Source organism: Nanorana parkeri, unplaced genomic scaffold (assembly GCF_000935625.1).
Source record: "Nanorana parkeri isolate BGI_ZX_2015 unplaced genomic scaffold, ASM93562v1 scaffold271, whole genome shotgun sequence".
Classification (NCBI taxonomy): Eukaryota; Metazoa; Chordata; class Amphibia; order Anura; family Dicroglossidae; genus Nanorana; species Nanorana parkeri.
In genome coordinates this window covers 806,504-826,306 of record NW_017306539.1, presented here as the reverse complement: position 1 = coordinate 826,306, position 19,803 = coordinate 806,504, and the positions used below count along the sequence as shown (strand labels likewise).

General features: G+C 43.9%; 1 protein-coding gene and 1 non-coding gene across 2 annotated transcripts in view; both read right to left on the bottom strand.

Annotated features, from left to right (window-relative positions):
• Positions 1-19,803, bottom strand: part of GTF2A1L (general transcription factor IIA subunit 1 like) — a 50,457-nt gene that overhangs the window by 15,543 nt on the left and 15,111 nt on the right. Inside the window, exons 3-7 of the mRNA XM_018557201.1 lie at positions 16,051-16,174; positions 9,950-9,987; positions 8,609-8,702; positions 7,022-7,208; positions 6,544-6,952 (exon numbers count right to left, since the gene is read on the bottom strand). Coding sequence (XP_018412703.1) covers positions 6,544-6,952; positions 7,022-7,208; positions 8,609-8,702; positions 9,950-9,987; positions 16,051-16,174 — 852 coding nt within the window. The remainder of the gene's footprint in view (positions 1-6,543; positions 6,953-7,021; positions 7,209-8,608; positions 8,703-9,949; positions 9,988-16,050; positions 16,175-19,803) is intronic.
• TRNAG-UCC lies at positions 13,947-14,018 on the bottom strand. The gene has a single exon. It is a non-coding gene; the product is annotated as a tRNA-Gly (tRNA).

The window sequence follows — 19,803 nt, the reverse complement described above, 5'->3', positions numbered from 1 at the left end:
TCTCTACTGTGAGGTCCCTCACGCATAGGCTGAAGGGGACTCGTTGAGTACATTTTCAGTAGCAAGAATGCATTGTACACAGTGTCGAACCAGGCAGGTTGCATTTTGAAGGGAGGTTACATTCATTAAAGGACAATTTGTACGAAAACTACAGTTGTCCTTTAAGCAAAACCCGTTGCTTTGCCCTGCATGGTGAGAGTACAAAGGTACTATAAAAATTTGCTGCCCCTTTTAAGCTGGCAATACACGGTTATTTTTTTTGTTTTTTTTTTTGTTCAAACTGTGGTCTGAACAAAAATATACATTACAGATTCCTCCTTCTGGATGGATGAATCTCCTGTTGGGCTACCGAATACCTGAACAGTGGTGGCAGCCGATTGGCTGTCGTGACTATTCGCCAGAAGATTTGATTTTCTGATCGGAGGATGCCAGATAGAAGGGTGCCGACGGGGCCATCAAGAACTGTCCGAAATTCGCATAGTGTATGGGCAGCTTTACTCCAGGAATTTTTTTAATTAATGATACCCTTATCAATACAAACTGTATCACGGTGTGAAAAAAAACTCAGAAAGCATAAAAGTTGGGTCATCTGAGATGAAGCAGAACAACACATTGCTGCTTCCATGTCTCTCCCTCAGCAGATTACCACAACACACAAGCATATAATAAACACAGAATTAAAAAATTATTCATCCTCACATTTTTAATTGTGTTCTTACTATACCTGGAGTATCTTTCCACTAAAGTGAATGTATGGAAGCATGATTGAAGACTAAAACTGCAATCCATGCAGGTTCAAATCCCAAAAAACAGGGCTTTTATAGTTTCTCTTAACGCCTTAGCCAATATGTGATACCCAGTGTCTCAAAGCAACAAGCTGCAAAGGGTGAATTTAACTTCTTAAGGGCTCTTGAAGATCCACAAAAAGCTAAACAAAAATAAAAATCAATACAATTTTACAGCCTCATTTTTCAAAAGCTTCTAAAAACCAATTTACATGGAGAGTTGTCAGCTAGAGTTTAAATCTGAATCATCGAATACACATGACTCAGAACACAAACATGAAGACGCAAAAGAATGTGTTTGATAAAAAAGATATGTTGCCTTAATACTGCATTAAGCATCTAACAACAGAGCAAAGTGAATAATACACCAACTTTATAATATTAAAATTCTGCATTTATAGCAGATTAAAATTTGCCCAACTAGTCAGCCCCTTGCAATACTAAGGGATTATTGTTAAAGCTGAACTTCAGGCAAAAAGCTAAATACGCAGATGGAATACATACAGTATATGGCAGCTGTTTTATCTGCCAAAGGATTTGCATTTGTGTCAACCAGTCAAAACAGGTAAGTACAATACTTTCTTTTTTTTTTTTACATAAACTGAAAATCTAGAAGGCTATTGTAAAATTCTGACCAAACTTTTTACAAAAATAATAAATGATTACACTCAAAAATTGTTCAAAATGAAGGAGATATATTGGCAATAGAACAATTTATTTATTTATTTTTAGACATAGAATCAAAAAAAAATGCATGACTGTTGATCTGCATCTTCATAACTTGGATAGTCAGTACTTGAAAATTTTGAGCCCATGTTAAAGTGACACTAAACTCAGGAGTCAAATCTAAAAAATGCATGCAAGTGCCCTAACCATTAACAAAAATGTATCTTAATTGTGTATTACTCGGCTGTAGATCCTCGAATCATCTCTGAATTGGTTGCAATACTGTCCTTCCTTCTGGAGGGAGGCTGCTTTTGTTCTCCATGGAGTCTGTGTGGGTTATAAATTAGCCACCACTCCCGTGATGGACTACAATCTCCCATTTACTTTAGCAATTTGTATTGAGATTGTAGTCCATCGTGGGACTGAGCTTAGAGTGGTGGCTACTTTACAACACACACAGAGACCATGGGGAACAAAAGTAGCCACCATCCAAAAGGTAGGACCGTGTCAGCATCAATTCAGAGATGATTTGAGGATCTACAGCCAAGTGATACACAAATAAGATACATTTTTGTTGATACTTAAGGTAGATAAATGCATATTTAAGGTTTAGCTTCTGTGTTTAGTGTTACTTTAACTCAAGAACACCTATGCTAACTATTTTACAAATGTGCTTGACTAGGTACAAACAGGAGACCTGCAAAACTGGTCTGCTGTCTCAAATATGTCTAATACTTGACTAAGGATGGCTGAACTACGAAATCAGAGATTATCCTGCTCAAGTTAGGTTTTCAGTTTAGTATGAGGGTTTACTTATCTATCAACATCCTGCCCAGCCAATTCAGTATATCTGACAACATTCACATCAGACTCTACTCATCACCTATTGCCTACCAATATCATCACTTGAGAAACAGTAATTTCATCCCAAAGTGGTTACACCATACTGAGTCTACCATTGTAGTGGTGAAGCTGGAAAAGTGATTAATCGTCAGATCAAATTATAGTTTTCCAGCCATCAAAAACATTGATGTTTCTTAAACCTGGAAGTATTTGGTCGCTTACCATGAACAAAAGAGATACCCTGGCTGGAGGCTTATACCAGTGTGATATGTTCTGATATTTGTCAATTTCACTGATAACGGTATTATGAGGACATGCAGAGGGTGCAATGGTAATGAATGATCAGCCCCACAGACACCAACAAATAGATCAATTGTCTCAAAACTCTTCTGCAAATAGAGCTCAACAAGAATTATTACAGATTAGACCAATAATACTACCTCCAAATATTCAGATGTGCAACAGTCCATCTTATGCTAACATACCATCACCCACATTCAGGGTTCTCTCCTGCTAAATTATTACCGTTTCCTGAGTACATCTCTTCTGTGTTCAAAGACTCACCTAAAAGTCCTTTCATTAGGGTCAAGTGCTTCTGCTCATCTGATGATCCATATCAGAAAAATTATGTTGATATTATGGAGAGATTTGATTGAAAGAGGTTACAACCTCACAGAGTTGCAACAGATGAAAACTGAGGTTAATGGCACTTAAACCTTGCTCTCCAGACAGAAGATAATGATTACACTATCAGCAAGTATAGCTCTCATTTCGATTTGCTTAAATATTCAGTTGTTAAACACTAAAACATAAGACATCATTCATCTTACAACTAGTTGTCCTAAGCATGTAGATTCATGGAAAAAGAGTTAGCAAACATGTGTTTTAGTCCTTTGTATGCATTTTCGAAATCAATTTATGTAATTTTACACATCATTTAGCACAAGTTTACATGTGTTTCTTATAAAATAAACTGACCAAAAATCCATCAACTGTTTTGTACAATGCAGGTAAACACGACCAGGGCACATGTGTTCATTGGCTTAAAGTGACATTAAACCCTCAGATTTTTTAACATAAACCAATACTGTAATGTGTGCCTTACTGTAATCCATGGTTGTTTCCCTTCTCTTTGCTGCTCTTCCTTTTAAATCCACATGTCTTCTCATGCTTGGGGAGAACTTCCCTTTTCAGCTCAGGACCTCTTCCTGTAGTGCTGGCTCAGATTACAAGCCTATACAAACGGATACACAGACTCCAGGTATCCATTCCAGAGACAAGGCAGTCTGCTGCAAAACAGAAGTTCTGCAGAGCATGAGAACAGATACAGATTTAAAAGGAAGAGCAGCAAAGAGAAGGGAAACAACCATGGATTACAGTAAGGCACACATTACAGTATTGCTTTATGTTAACAAATCTGAGGGTTTAATGTCACTTTAAGCTTGACAACTGCTATTGCTCTATTCACCTTCTTTAAGTCCTTAAATTTTCTGCTAGTTTCCCAATTGCCCTGTTATAAGCATGCTCTGTTTTGTGTGTACACTTAAGTGCATTTGTACTTACCATTTGTTCTTATTCCCCCTGCAAAATCTCACAAATACCTATTGATCCTATCAGCAGAGAAGACCTCATGCATGTGATGGAGGGGGGATAACATTGCTCTAATCTGATGAGTAGATGTTGCAGGAGGCATGTCAAAAGCTGACCATACCTACCTCTGCTCACTACTATCTGGATTGGAAGAACAAACTTTGCTGCCTAAATCCTCCCACTTTTGGCTGCAGTGTCAGGAAGTGCATGTTAGGCACAAATGGAGGAAAATTAGGCTCAAGAGGTAAAAAATGTGTTTTTTGGTTTTCCTGCAAAGCAAGTAAAGAAATGGACTTGCTGATTTATACCTCAGTAAGTTACAAGTATTGCAAATGAAAAGGCTGGGCACACTTCTGCTGTGTGTGTAGATTGTGTCTCTGTATCAAATATTTACAAAATAATAGTAATAACAATAATAGAGAGCAATTTCCAAATGGCATGTCTAGTTTTCCTTAATGCATGGTTGTTATAAACCGGCCGCACAAGTCATTCTTTCTCTAAACCAATTCTATTCAATAGGGACAATGAACTGAATAGCTAGCTGGCCTAATTTCCTATGTTTCATAGTTCATGCAGTATTTTAACCAACATCCTGCTTATAAAACAGTCAATAAACAGCAAATAGATTTCACACACAGGACTAAAGTCGTCAGCAAAAAGTTTATGTCTGTATATTAGAATATCTGCCTCCCATAAGTGTTGGATTTCAGGATCCATATATTATTAATGACAGACTGCCCAGGCCTTTCTACATTTGGGAGCAGAGATAACAGGCAATTACCACCTAAGAATTAATGAGACTTACTCATTTCAAAAATATTGGAACATATTTTCTGCAATAATGGGGGCAAGGAATTAAAGAAATAACTGTAACCTTACAAATCTACTCAGTACACTTCACTTAAACTGCAGCAACACATCAGGGTATATCGTCACAAGATCAGAAAATGAAATTAGATTTAATTTCTTGTAAATGTAACAGTCTTTTTTGAGTGAATCTGATATAGTTCAGGTTTTCTTTTCTTGTAAATGTGGACACACTTTTTAAAAGGGATTTTTCCCCCATTTTTTGGGGCTGGGGTTCCTAAAAGCCTAAAGGGTCTGGTAGGATTTTGGGGGGGGAACCCCACGCACTTTTTTTGTTTGTTTTAACTTGGGGGAGGGTCCCTCCTAACATTCCTACCAGACCTAAAGGGTCTGGTATGAATTGGGTGGGAACCTCACGCTTTTTTTTCATCTTCTGCAGACTGTAAAAAAAAAAAATGTTTTTCTAATGTCACTTTGCTGCTAATGAAATTTTGTCCAATAAACAAAATTTCGACCGGACTACCACTAACAAATTTCGGGAAATCAAGAATTCGGATTAGTTTGCATTCACTTTAGCTGTAATTCGGAATTCGAATGCATCCGAATCTCTGAAGTTCCGAAAATTTGTCCGAATTTCGATTTGTTTGTGTTCGTTTTAGCAGTAATTCGGATGCATCCGAATCTCCGAAAATTCGTCCGAATTTCGATTCGGAACGAAACGAATCGCACATGTCTAATGTGCAGTCAAACTGAGTACAATGCAGCCCAAACAACTTTCAGGAGTTACCTCAGACATGTGCAGTCAGACAGACAGAGCTCAATGCAGGGTATGAGAAGTAAAAGTAACCTGCTGATCATGCACAGGCTGAATGTGCAACAGTCTGCTTACATTTTCCTGATTAGGGCAAGTGTGTACGGCATGCAGAAACCTGTGCTGCAGTGCTGAATAACAATAAGATGTTGAAATCTCCAGGTTGATCATTACACTTAAGCTGAAATGTACACAAACAAGTGAATTTATTTAGAGCAGTGACTCTCTCCCCCTTCATACAGTTCACCAAGATTTCAGTAAGAGATAGTGAGGTTAATTTAATAAAGGGGAGTAGTCTGTTCACTTTGTATGGGAATTTTCAGTTGGCAAGAAATTTTCCCTTTGTGAACGTGGTGAATTTCTGATGACTTTCATTATTCAATCCTGTGCACGCACAAATTTTGTTTTGTTCTTTTTTTTAATTTTGCTTGCACATGATTGGATATTGTTTGCAAAGTGGATTTCACCACATTCACTAAGCTAGGGGAACATTTATTTGCAAGGCGAACAGTCTACTTGCCTTTAGTAAATCAACCCCAGGAGTGCCCAAGGGTACAATCTAACAACCAGCAGATGGTGAAAGCTCAAGGCTGATCATTACACTCAATCTGAAATGTACACACACACACAGGTGCTACAGGTGCATTGTTTAGAGCAGTGATTCTGACACTCTCACTTCATTTTATTTGAGCTTTTCAGTGTGCGCCTGAAAGGAAACTTTTGCTGTACAGTTCTCTGGGAATCATATGCTGTGTTTCTTAGGTGAACCTATTGCATGTGATATGTTTGTGCTTCGTTATCCATAATGCTTTTACTAATGACTGCTGAATCCAGCTTTACTGTCACAAGCCTAGAAGTAGAATAGCAGATTGGTCTTTACCCTATGATGCTGCAAGAACACATAATACATGGGCTCCTTTTCCTCGATAGCAACTACTGCTAAAACTAGTGTTTGAAATTCAGATTTAAAAAGAATCAGAAATAAAATACATATAAAACTAAACCTCACCTGACTTTGCTTATTCAAGACCAACAACTCACCATATCTGGTACGTTTGTGGTGTTGTTGTCCAGTGGTATATTTTTATTCTCATTGTCATCTTCGTCATCCAGCAATATCAGCTCAGCGACATTATCAGCAACCTGTGATTTTAATAGGCCTTCATTGCCCGACTGTCCTTGAACTGTCTGAGTCATGTTTAAGTTATTCAGCAAAGATTCAGAATTATCAGCCAAGGTTAATTCCGTCTGCTTGGGACTAAACAGCAGTGGTGGCATATCATTACAATTATTTTCTTTTAAACCATTCAATGGTTGATTAAGCACATTACTTACAAGTTGCTGCTTCTGCATGTCAACAGTCTGCTGAATAAATGGTTCTCCATTAGCATTTCCAAAATTATTACCCAAAGTGTTTTCTCCCTCAAGTGTACCAACAACCCCAGAAAACCTGTTTGCTTGAGCCACATGCTGCTGCTGCTGTTGCTGCTGCTGTTGTTGCTGCTGCTGCTGCTGCTGCTGTTGCTGCTGCTGTTGCTGCGGCCATTTGTGACCACCTTGAACATCCCCACCCAGCTGGGTGCTTGTGGCTGGTCTGGGAGGGCGGCTGATGTGCTGAAAGTACTGCTGAACTGGATGCTGAAGAATTCTTGGTGCTCCAGGGGCTTGAGTTACCATTACTGGTACAGTTACTTTGTAAAGTTGCCCTAAGTTAAACAAATGCAAAACATTACATATATGGATTCATTGCACATAAAGTACGTCATTGCTATCATCTTGTGTAACACGGGTTAAAAATATATTGTTTAAATACAAGTGCCATGTATATTTTTACTTAAAATCTTAGGATCCTTTATGTATTTTTAACAGATTAGTGCAGTAATTCAAAATGAAACCGCTCATGCAGTTTGCCTCTGTGTAGCAGTTTACTGTAACAAAACCAGTCAATGCTGCTCAATCTGTTTGTACAGAGTGACTGGCCTTGTATCTATCCCCCTGTAGTTTCCTACAGGCAGTCTGTAGAGGGTGAAGCTGCTGGGCTCCTCCCACATCGCTGCATCACAGTGATGATGTCACTGCTGTTTATAAAAGGAAATATCTGGGTTTTAAAAAACCACTTGGTGCACACAATTTAGTAATAAGATTATGTTCAAGAGGGGAAGGTCCTACAGCCACACCCATAAACCTTGTTGCTCGGTTTTCTCCTGCTGCCCCCCCCCCCTAAGGGAAACCAAGGTCGTGACTATTGAAGCCTCTGCAGTCCTTTTTTGCTCACTCCAATGGGAGAATAGCTGCTGCTATATTCATATATGGTTACAATAATCCACAGTAAGATATTGTACTTTTATACACCAAATCACCATTTTGTTGTAATGGAATGAGGATTTTCTAATGGTACTTTGTTACCTTTTAGTCATATGTTCCTCCTGAAGAAGCCACGACTGTGGGGAAACGAATAGAGGATTTTCCACAACAGTAACCATCCTTTCATTCCAACTAAGGACTCACTGATCATAACTTATCATCTCTGTATACGAGTATACAAGGTTTATGTTTACCAAGTTTAGGCTGAGCACCAATATGCATATATGTTTTCTATGTTTCGTATTTTTAATGTCTTTAATAAAATATTATATTTTTACACAATTAAGTGTCTGTGAAGGTCCTATAATTGCCTAAAAAGCCATCTATGACTTCCAGCCCTTAGCCTTTTGGCTTCGGAACTGTCTTTTTTGTCTACAACTTGGCACACACAATATTAATTTATATAATTATGGCCACTGAGAAATATATTTAAATGGGGACTTTTGTGCCTAGTGTTCAGCTCCGATTGTACTTTAAGCTGAAAAGAGAAATAGGCTAATATTTGTAAATAATGGGGAAGGTATACATCCGATCTCTCTAGTTTATGGAGTTGCTTGCGCCCACCTATTGCTACGATGAATTAAATATTTAAGCCTTATTTGAGGGTGATGCATCAACATGAATAAGACACTTAACCAATAATTACCTTCAAGGTCAGTATGGCAGCTCCAGAGAGCAGTAACACAGATCAGTGTAAAATACAGTAAATAAAAGATGTTTTTATCTTAAAATACCAACTTACCAGAAGCAGTTTGCACTGTCATCCCAGCTGGTAGATGGATTGGATATGTGATTCCATGGGGTAAAGTAAATGAACTGTTTGAGCCTGATGAATTCTGGAAATACATTCAATAGGTTTATGGCCTTTAATTAGATGAACCAAACTTGCAGAAAAAATGCTGAACAATTGAGTCCTACATGTTATACGAACCTCTATGTCTTATTTTGAACTAAAAAAACACTCTTCAATAACAATACTGCACAGCACAGATTTTCAATCTAGCTGATATGAACATGCAACAATGCTCAAGTCAACCAATATCACCAAACTACTTCAGACAGTCCTGGCCAACTAGTCTCAAGGAAACATAATTTAAATGACCTTTTCAGCCAGTCACTATTGCTTCCCCCAGGATTAGGTGAGAGATCTCTGCTTGCTCTGTATTACCATAAATAAGTATGCATGTGTATTCAGGGAAAACATGGTTACTCAGTTGGGATAGTGTCCACACATCCTTATGCTATCAAATGGTCTATGACTAGCTATATTCCAATTATGCTCGTTGTTCTAGAAATGTCCCCCCTTTATAAAGCTGTCAATTTGTGAGAAGTATACAAACTGCATCATTAGTTAAGCACTATGAAAGCAGTGAACATAATTACTTCCTCTAAGCTTGCCTGTTTTACCAACAATTCTCTTTTGTTCACAAACTTTTAAAAACCAGTTCAATGTTTTTCCAGCTAGCCGTCCCTTGTGCTACATAACTTCACTAATAAAGAAGTACTTTAGCATTTAACTAGAGCAGCATCTAATAAGGAAATATACCCTTTTGTTAATAGATTAATGATGTTATTGAGGGTTGGGAATTTACAACCTACAATTTATAAGGGGTTAAATGTGAAATCCCCATTGGATTTCTTCAAGTCAATGGAGGTCTTCCAGGGGGCAAGGATCCCTTGCTAACTTGAACTGTGGACATCTTAGTTTCACTGAAATTAATGGTCACAACTATAACCAAATAAATTATATCATACAATGGTGGAATCAGACACAGAGTAGTCAAGGCTGCAGCCATGCAGTGCAGGGAATTTGGACTTAAATTCCACCAGGGACACTATTCATTCATTTTCTCAATTTTTTATCTCCATGTTGTTTCCTCCAGGTGCATTTATTTTTGTTCGCAAAAGCCAGAAAACATTTTTGTGGATGTTTTTACTTAACAAGGTGTGCATGTGCTTATAACAGGTATAGGAAAGTTGGATTGTAAACCATGTAAAAGGACAAAAGACAGATATGAATGGTTCCAAATACTTGGTAATGTGAACTATATAACCCCTTGAAATAAGGAGTTTGACCACCTACCATATCTGTTCCTGTAAAATTTGAAATGTTTCTATTCCCTTGGAGGACTAAAAAATAAAAAAGAGAAATATTATATTTTTATAAAAATACAAAATTCTTAAAAACACACACCCAGCTTTTTTTTTTTATTATTGTAGCTGACCTGTCCCTTTAAAAAAGTTGGCTTTATTTTTTCTTAATTTTTTTAATTGCTTGGGCTAGTTGACCAATTACTGTACATATACAGTATATGCCATTTTCTCATTCAAGGAGAAGCTAGGTCTAAAAATCTTTTAAAGTGGAATCCAAGAATTCAATTCCAAACCAGTGGCCAGAACCAAGTCAAGAGACAAGTCCCAACACTGAGCTTTAAAAATAGTACATTATTTATGCAAGACTGAAGAGCCACTAAACACTGCCCTCTAGAAAAAAAAAACTAAGTTCATAAGCAGCATACATTTCACGTAAATAAAATAGAATGCAGACCAACATGATTAGTAATACCTTCCAATAAAGCACAGTGAATCATTTTCATAGTCAAGCAACATGAAGACACAGTTTTAGGTATAAAATCTAAACCAAAATAATGGTTTACTTTTTCAAATGACTTGTATCTTACAAGAACACAGCTGTTCATATGAACTATTTTTGCACTTTGCATGAACCCCATAAATCTGCAAAATGTTTTCTGGGCTTGTTTTTGACTCCGCAAAGAGCAAAATGTGCTTTGATTAATTATTGAATGATATTAAAAAGCACTGCCTAAAAATAAGTCTGCTATTAAACAGGGCATTCCACATAACCTTATTCATCCCAGCACTTTTTCTTATAGTTACATCTAGACCATAGGAAAGGGTGATTGTTATTAATGATGAGAAAAAAAAGAAAAAAAAAATATCTGCTAACAATTCATGAGTTTAACAGAAAAGAAACTAATCTAAAAATCTGTAAAATTAGTTAAATAGGTGCTTTAAGGGCATTTTATGTGGGAGGGATGCATTTTATTTGTAACTTTTAGTGGAAATTGTAAAAAAGTATTGAAGAAGTAACCTAAAGCCAATAGAACAAAATTAATTTTAATTAATTTGGGGTGAGAAGGAGGTAGTGTGCAGCAACAGGTGATGATAGTAGATGGACCTCCACAGCAAAACAAAAAAATTGGATTTTTGTACTCACCGTAAAATCCTTTTCTCTCCGTTCATTGAAGGACACAGTGCAACAGATCGTAGATCCTGAATGGTAGGGTATATCGCCACCTGCAGGAAAAGGACGCTAGGCACACAACAAAAAGACAAAGACAGCCTAGGGGCAGCCCCTGCTGGTGGCCCAACCCCCCAAGTTAGACGCCAAGGGCCGCTGGAAAAGCAGTCAATGCAGAAATTTGGCTCTTCACCGTGCTCAAGGCCAACCCTTGAGCCACACTGCGCTGCAAAAATGCAAAAATTCTGCTGATCGAGAACAAACGTGGAGACAGAGCCCCAGCCTCACACCAGGCAAAATAGGCCCTCCACGTGCGATGGTATATCTTCCTGGAAACCGCTTTGCGCACCATGAGCATCGTGGAAATGACCACATCGGACAACCCCCGGTCCCTTAGGACCTGGCTTTCAACAGCCACGCCATCAAAGCCAGCGACTGTAAAGAAGGATGGAACACAGGTCCCTGGGACAGAAGATCCGGACGCAGAGGCAGCCGCCACGGGGTGTCTACCACCAGCTGAACCACGTCTGCGTACCGCGCTCTCCGAGGCCAATCTGGGGCCACGAGGATGACGGCGACGTCTTCAGCCGTGATCCGTCGCAGAAGCCGAGGCAACAGGTAGAGAGGAGGAAAGGCATAAATCAGACTGTAATGTTTCCAGGGAGCCACCAGGGCATCCACCTCCACCGCCCAGGGATCCAGAGTCCGGGCTACGATCTCTCTACCTTCCGGTTGAGTCGAGACGCCAGAAGATCCACATCCGGTGACCCCCAGCGAAGACAAAGCTGATGAAAAATGTCCGGGTGTAGGGACCATACTCCCAGGCCAGAACCTGACTCTCCGCCCAGGAGAGGATCCTGGACACCTCTCGACTTACAGCTATGCTTTTGGAGCCACCCTGGTGGTTGACGTACGCCACCGCGGTGGCGTAGTCCGACTGGACCGGAACCTACAGACCCCGAAGGCGACGGACTCCTGAAAGAGACATTGGCGATCCCCCTGTCAAGGGATCCCCCACGTCCCACAGTAACAGGATGTCCCTCTGAAGAGTCCTAGCGTGGTGCTGTGCAAAGGGCACCGCCTCGAAGGAGGCCACCATGAGGTCCAGGACCTGCATACAAAAGCGAAAGGACGACCACCGGCGAGTCCGAAACAGACGCACGCTGGAATGGAGTTTTCGGGAGCTAGTCCTGAGGAAGAAAAACTCAGGCCACAATGGTGTCCATAACCAGGCCCAGGTACTCCAGTCACAGGGAAGGCACCAGACAAGACTTCTGGAAGTTCAGGATCCATCCGAACTCCCCCAAGGACTGCACAGTGACCTCCGGAGCAGTCACCAGAGAAGAGTGCGACACTGCCCGCAGAAGATCGTCCCGATACCCTACGATCGAGATCCCCGGCAACGCAACAGCGCCAGAACCAGGGCTAACACCTTGTTGAGCACCCGTAGGGCCGACGCCACGCCAAAAGGCAGCGCCAAAAACTGGAAGTGCTCTTCCCCCACCGCGAAACGAAGATATCGCTGATGAGACACAAATGGGCACATGAAGGTAGGCATCTTTGATGTCGACAGAGGCCAGCAGATCCCCCTGACGGAGATACGCCACTACGGACCTGATAGACTCCATCCGAAACAGACAGACCCACACCTTTCCCCCCGAACCTTTCTCCCGAACCTTTCCGAGGATGGAACCGGCACAATCACCCCCTGGAACAGGAGGCCCGCCACCGTGCGGTGAAGATCCGCCAATCGTGGAGGGGAAAGACATATGTTGGACGGGAAAAACCTGTTCCGGGGACGGGACAGAAATTCGATCTGGTAACCCAAAGAAAACCAGACACCGCACCCGGTGTCAGAAACGCGAGCCACCCAAAAATCCGCAAAAGGCCGAAGGCGCCCCCCCCCACACTGGGACCCAGAGCTGGGGCCAGACCTACATGCGGACGAGGGCATGCCAGCAGGCTTGGCAGACTTAGGCTGCGAGGGACGTTTGGCAGTCTGGGAGGGAGGAGGTTTGGAGAACTTACTGCCCTTCTGTGAGGGTGGAGGGGGCCATTTGTGAGCAGAAAAGGAGGGACCAGGCTTCCGCCGCTGTTCTTTTTTCCGCGTCTGAGGTAGGAAGGCACTCTTACCCCCCGTCAAATCCTTAATCTCACATAAGGGGGTACCGATAAACGGTCCCCAGTAAAAGGGAATCTCCTTCAGAGTTTTCTTGGAAGCCTGGTCAGCCGACCAGCATTTGAGCCAAAGCAATCAGCGAACCGTAACCGCCGCCACCTACAGTGTCGACACCAGGGGTGCCGCATCCAGGGCAGAGTTGCTGACACACCGAAGGCCCTGCACCAATTGTTCCGCCAATTCCACACAAGCGGGAGGAACATTTACCTCCGCAAGCCCCTGATGCAACATCTTTGCCCATACTGTCACAGTCTGGGAGACCAAGGCAGGAGCCAGAACCGGGCGCATCAGGGTCCATGAGACAGAGTACATAGTCCGTGAGACCGCCTCCACTGTCTTATCGGTGGGGTCCCGAAAGGACGGGGAGTCCTCCACCGCGATAACCGTAGCCTTGTTAAGGCAAGAAACCGGAGGGTCCACCGCAGGGGGAAGATGTCCATTTAGCCAAAAAGCCCTCCTCAAAAGGATAGCGAACAGAGAAACATCTCGGAACTGCGAATGACGTTGCAGGTCGCTTCCACTCTTTATAAATGAAATAATCGAAAAAAGGGATGTAGGGGAACACCCAAGCGGAAGGCCTACCCTTAGGTGTCCCAAACTGAACTGGCAGCAATGTGGAAGAACCGGGAACGTTTTTGGTGCGTTGGCCGGGAAATGAACCCGGGTCAACTGCTTGGAAGGCAGCAATGCTCACCACTATACCACCAACGCTCCTTAAGTTTGAGGATCTCCCTAACCGCCCGCATCAGTGCCGAGACCAATTCATGCTCCTGACCCAGGAGCAAAGCCGCCGACTCGTCCTCACTGCCCGACTCCGGTTGGGAAGAACCCCCAGGATCAGGGTGAGGGGACACCGTGGAAAGCTCCCCTTCCTCCTCGGACTCCCCCGACAGGGCAGGTGAAGGCAACGACGTTTAATGCGCGTCACAAAGCCATCTATGGCAGAAGAAAAAACTTCAAGGGACAACGCAGTACCCACGGTACTGCCCAAACGAGGGGGGCATGAGCGCCTGGGAGAGAGGCGCCGGTGTACAGGCCACACAAAAAGGGGGGAATGAGAGGAATCAGCAGAAAGCAGCCCACAGACCTCGCAAGGTAACGTGGGCGGTGCGTTCCTGCGTTCCATGATACCGCGCTCACACCTCCCCACTGCCTCAGGAACAGGAGACTGTCACAGGCAGAGAGGGACCCCAGCAGTACTCACGACCCCCGCGTCTGAAACACCACAGCAGAGCCATTCGGAGGAGAGCTGCACACGTCTGGTCTGCAGACAGCCACGCTGAGGAAAGGAACGCCCCCTTCCGGCCCGTCTGAACTAGGCCAGGTACCAGAGCTCCCCACAGGAAGTGACAGTGGCCGAATAGGGCGCCTGCTCTCAACGAAAATGGCAGCCGCAAACCCTCCAGAGGCCGCAACTCAGGCCGGGGCTCGATTATCGGCCACGGCCGAATTTTATCTCAGATATCCCCAGGCACCCTCACACAGCCCCCACATGTAGCGGTAACGCCACAGAGGGCCCAGCAGACTGCCGACACTGACTGACAACCCACACTGCACCCATGAGGTATGGGAAAGGGGGGGAGAGACAGACAGGGGCCCAGTGTAATACTAAGCTGTGGCCCCCCACCACAGGACCCAGACCCTCACAGCACGTCGTCCACACGGGGGGCCATCCAGCGGGTAGGGTCCATCCGCACGTCCCAAGCACAGATCCATACATACCATACCAAGCGAACTCCCCAAGTATCACTGGCCGACTCTAGCAGCAGGAAGGGGAAGCCTCACCTCAGGACGTGCAGGAAATGGCGGGAAAACACCCTCGACCGTGGTCGCGGCGCCGCCAGCCTGTGTTGGCCACTTTGACTGTCAGGCCAAGACCTCCAGTCATATGCACCCCTCCGGGCCAAAAAGCCCACAGGCGTCGAGGTAATACCGGCGCAGCCGAACCACTGTAGCTGGACTGCATGCGCTCGTTGGTCACACAGGGGAGACTCCAAGGATCTAGAATCATCCAGCATGTCTAGTAGAGAAAATTGCAATGTCTTTTCGTCAGAGTTTTAGTCCTATTAATTTAGTTTTTATTTAGTTTTCGTCGCTGAAAAAATGCAGCAGACTAAAACTTAGACAAATTTTTTTTATCGCAGAAATTAACACTATTTATAACCCAACCCTGATCTGTACTTCTCCACAACATTGTCCTGTTTGGAGAGCTCCTTGGTCTTCATGGTGCCACTTTCTCAGTGGTGTTGCAGACTCTGGGGCCTTTCAGAACAGGTTTATTGATACTGAGATAGTGTAAACACTTAGATTGCACAAAGGTCGTCTTTATTAAACTAAATATGTGACTTCTGAAAGGTAATTGGTTGCACCAGATCTTATTTTTTAAAACAAGTAATTTTTTCACCATTTTGGACTATTTTGTGTGTCCATTACATCTAATCCAAATAAAAATCCATTTTGATTTTAGGTGGTAATGCAACAAAAAAGAAAAATGCCAAGGGGGTAAATAATTTTGCAGGCGACTATGCCCCAACATGTGCAAAAAAATAAATATGCAGTGTAGCACATTAAGATGTATAAACAGGCACTTAATGTGCACCCCAGGAATCAAAAGAGCATCAGCCTCCATCTGAGCCTTCCTACATAGAGATTTTGACAGATTCTGCTTGTTCAAAGCCTTGTTTGTACACTTTCTTTAATTCATATTCAAGAACTCTAAAAAGACAAACACAATTAAGCCAACCTGTTGACGTATGAAGAGAGTGATGTAAATGCTGCGGCAACTGAAGAACAAATTGTGGTACGTTACAGTGATCTCTGAAGAATCCCTCTGTAGCTTTGGACTGCATCACTTTGGTTTCCCATAACTATAACAGAGAAAAGATATGCCTTTTCAACTTTCGCATAATGCACTTCAGAGGGCACATGTACTAGAGGGACATGCTTTTAACATGCCCTGCGATTTTGCATGTTAACAAATATGTGCATTACAGAGAAAAAAAAATAGCGTGGCTATATTTATGTGAATTGTCACTTTAAAGCATACGTGTGCTTTGCCCATGAAAGACAATGCAACAGGTCTACTTTAATGCTCCCCTACCTTGCAGCACATACTAACCTTTCCTTCACATTCCCCACCAATCTGTTCAGCCACTGAGAGGGAAGGGATGAAGGAGCATGTGACTTACTTACTTCCTCTCATAACACAAAATTGCTGTTTGGTGATTGGCTCTATGCTGTCACATGGGGATGGGAAGAGTCATCAGCCCCATGTAAGCTCCTACTAAGAAAATCAGAGCTTACACAGAGCTTCATTTCCTTGTGGCTGGGAAATCAATCAAAAGTGTATATACTGCTGGAGAAGGACCATTAAGGCAAACCTTTTATTTTGTCCTGCATTACTAAAATCTTAATCTTTAACAAGTTGTTAAAATTTCAAAAGTCATGTTTAATCTTTTTTTAAATCTGCAGCTTTTAAGAAAATAATTCATGGCGATCCTGCCATGAAGGTCCTTGTTCGGGAACTTCCTGTTATAGGGTGATACTTCCTGTTATGGAGAAGAGTAAAAAAAAACAAAAAAAACTCTTTAATATGTGCGTTGAGAATTTAACGTAAAACTAATGAACAGAGTGAAAAAACAAGACGAAGCATCCACCCCCGTCAATTAAGGTGCGTCACCATGTCTCTCCATTCCGCTAGTGATGGAGGATCTTTTTTTTTGTTTCCAGTGCAGGACCACCAACTTCCTAGCATAAAATAGCAATACTCCAGTCAGTATGCGTATGGCAGTGGTAGGAGCTACCTGCTCGGTAAGCCCCAGTAAGCATACGGAGATGGTTCGTGGGACAGGAAGTGTTATCACCTGTGAAATAAATTCTGTGACCAATTGCCAGTATCTAGCAATCCCCGGACAATCCCCAGAAAATATGGCAGAAGTCGGCCGGTTGTGCCGAGCACCGTGCCTGGTACACTGTTGATAACGGTTTCCGGACCCCTCTCTTCGGAGCATGGACTCCAGAGGCGTAACCATGAGAGAGCAGTGCTGCCCCCCCATCTGCGCCTGATAAGCATGCCGCAGCTGGATTTTTTTCAGGATTGAGGGATTTACAAACTTCGTCCCAAGCCCGAAGGGTCGCTCTCATAGGGGCTGTCAGGGGATAGGGCGCCCCTGCCCCCCTATAGACTAACCCCAAAAGTGCAGCGTAAGACCCCAGCAACGCCGCCTCTGTTACCACTGCAGCATCTCCCTCCTCCGCAGTCAGCCAGCGGTGGGCCACCACCATCTGTCACGCCAGATAGTACTTATTAAGGTTTGCTAAGGCCACGCCCCCCTGAGTCCATGGCTCCTGGAGAAGACTAAGCTTCACCCGCGGAGTCCTGGAGTTCCAGATAAAAGTGGAAAATATTCCATGCATCTGCTTAAAAAAGGCATTAGGGATATGCGCAGGTGCATTGCGTATGAAGTATAGCAAAACGGGGAGCACCTTCATCTTGATGAGGTTAGTACGACCAATGAGGGTCAGCGGCATGTGCATCCACGCCTCTAACCTGCGTTTAGTGGTCAGGAGTAAAGGAAATACATTGAGTTTATAGTAGTCATCCACTGCAGCAGTGATTGTGACCCCCAGGTAAGCAAGTCTGTCCACCCATTGGAGAGGAAGGTTTGGGTCCGCCTGTTGTCGAGTCAGCGGACTCAGTGGTAAGATGTGTGACTTTGACCAGTTCGCCAGCAACCCCGAGAACACAGCAAATTCCTCTAGTATCTCCAGCACCGCATGTAGAGAGGAGGCAGCATCTGAAAGAAACAGGATAAGATCATCCGCGTACAATGCTAGGCGTTCCTTTACCCCTCCTACTCTGATACCTGCAATGCGCAGGGAGGACCTGAGGGCCACCGCCAGGGGTTCCATTACCAGGGCAAACAATGCCAGAGACAATGGACAACCCTGACGCGTGCCTCGCTCCACATTGAATGGTGCGGAGAGAGCATGACCGATCTTCAAGGCTGCCCTGGGTTTGTTATACAAGATACCTATCCATTGTTGGAATCGTGGTCCAAAGCCCATAGCACGCAGCACCCGGGCCATGAATCCCCAATCCACCGAGTCAAATGCCTTAGCAATGTCCAGGGACACCAACGCTCTAGTGCTCTCTACACATTGTGATAAGTGAATGTGGGTGAAGACCCGCAGCAAATTGGTGTCCATGGACTTGCCAGGCATGAACCCGGTTTGGTCAATATTCACTAGGGAGCCAATCACTCTGGACAATCTAGTAGCTAGTATCTTAGTGAGGATTTTTAGGTCCATATTGAGAAGGGCTATGGGGCGGTATGAGGAGTACAGAAGGGGGGTCCTTGCCGGGCTTGGGAAGGAGTACCACATGGGCCTCCCGAAAGGAATCCGGGAGTCCACCGGACTCTGGAGCAGATGCATATAAGTCCCGAAGTCTGGGTGCCAATTGTTCAGTATACATTTTGTACCATTCCCCGGGTATGCCATCCGGACCCGGTGATTTCCCGTTAGGGAACGAAGCAATGGCCGCCAGAACCTCGGGAGTCGACACCTCCGCATCCAGGGATTCCCTATCAGCAGTACCCAAAGTCGGCAAGGATAAGCCCCCCAATAGCCCATCTAGGCGAGCTGGATCGTAACGTGGGATTTCCGAGTACAGGTGCTGGTAGTACCTATTGAACTCCTGGAGGATAGCCAAAGGCTCAGTAATCCTGTCACCCCTCTCATCTAAGATACAGGGGATAGTCGTTTGATTCCTCAGGTCCGCGACCAACAAGGCCAAAAGTCTTCCATGTTTATCACCCCTTTCAAATAGCGATTCCCGTAGTTCCCGCAGGGAGCATCTGGTCACCTCCACATGGTGTAAATTGAGGGCCCTGCGTGCCACACGCAGCGCCTCCAGAGATGTCTCCCCCGGGGAATCCGCGAAAGCCGCTGCACAGGCAGACTCCGCTCTCTGCAACTCCTCCAAAGTAGCATTAAAGTCTATTCTGGATGCCTTGATGGCCGACACATATTCCCCCCTCACATTTGCCTTGAAGGCATCCCATACTATATTAGCCGAGGCAGTACCCTCATTCACGTCCCAATAGCGGTCCATAGCAGGGACTACATGGTCCGAAACAGATTCTACACTCAGCCAGCTTGGTGATAGCCTCCAACACCCAGATCTCCCCAGACCCGGGAGCAGCAGGGAAACCGAGAGGGGGACATGGTCCGACAATCCTCCTGGCAGGTAGGTGGCTCCGGCAACCAGTTGTAATAACTCCCTGCTGCCAAAGCCCAAATCAATCCGGGCCGAGGAGCCATGTGTGCAAGAGAGATGGGAGTATGCCCGCTGTCCTGGATTTTTCCACCTCCAGATCTCCTCCAATCCGGCTGTGTCCGCCCAGGAGATCAGCTCCAATCCAGCGGGTCTGGCCACTTTGGAGGAGTCCAGAGAGGAATGCAAGATGTTATTGAAATCTCCTGCAATTAGGAC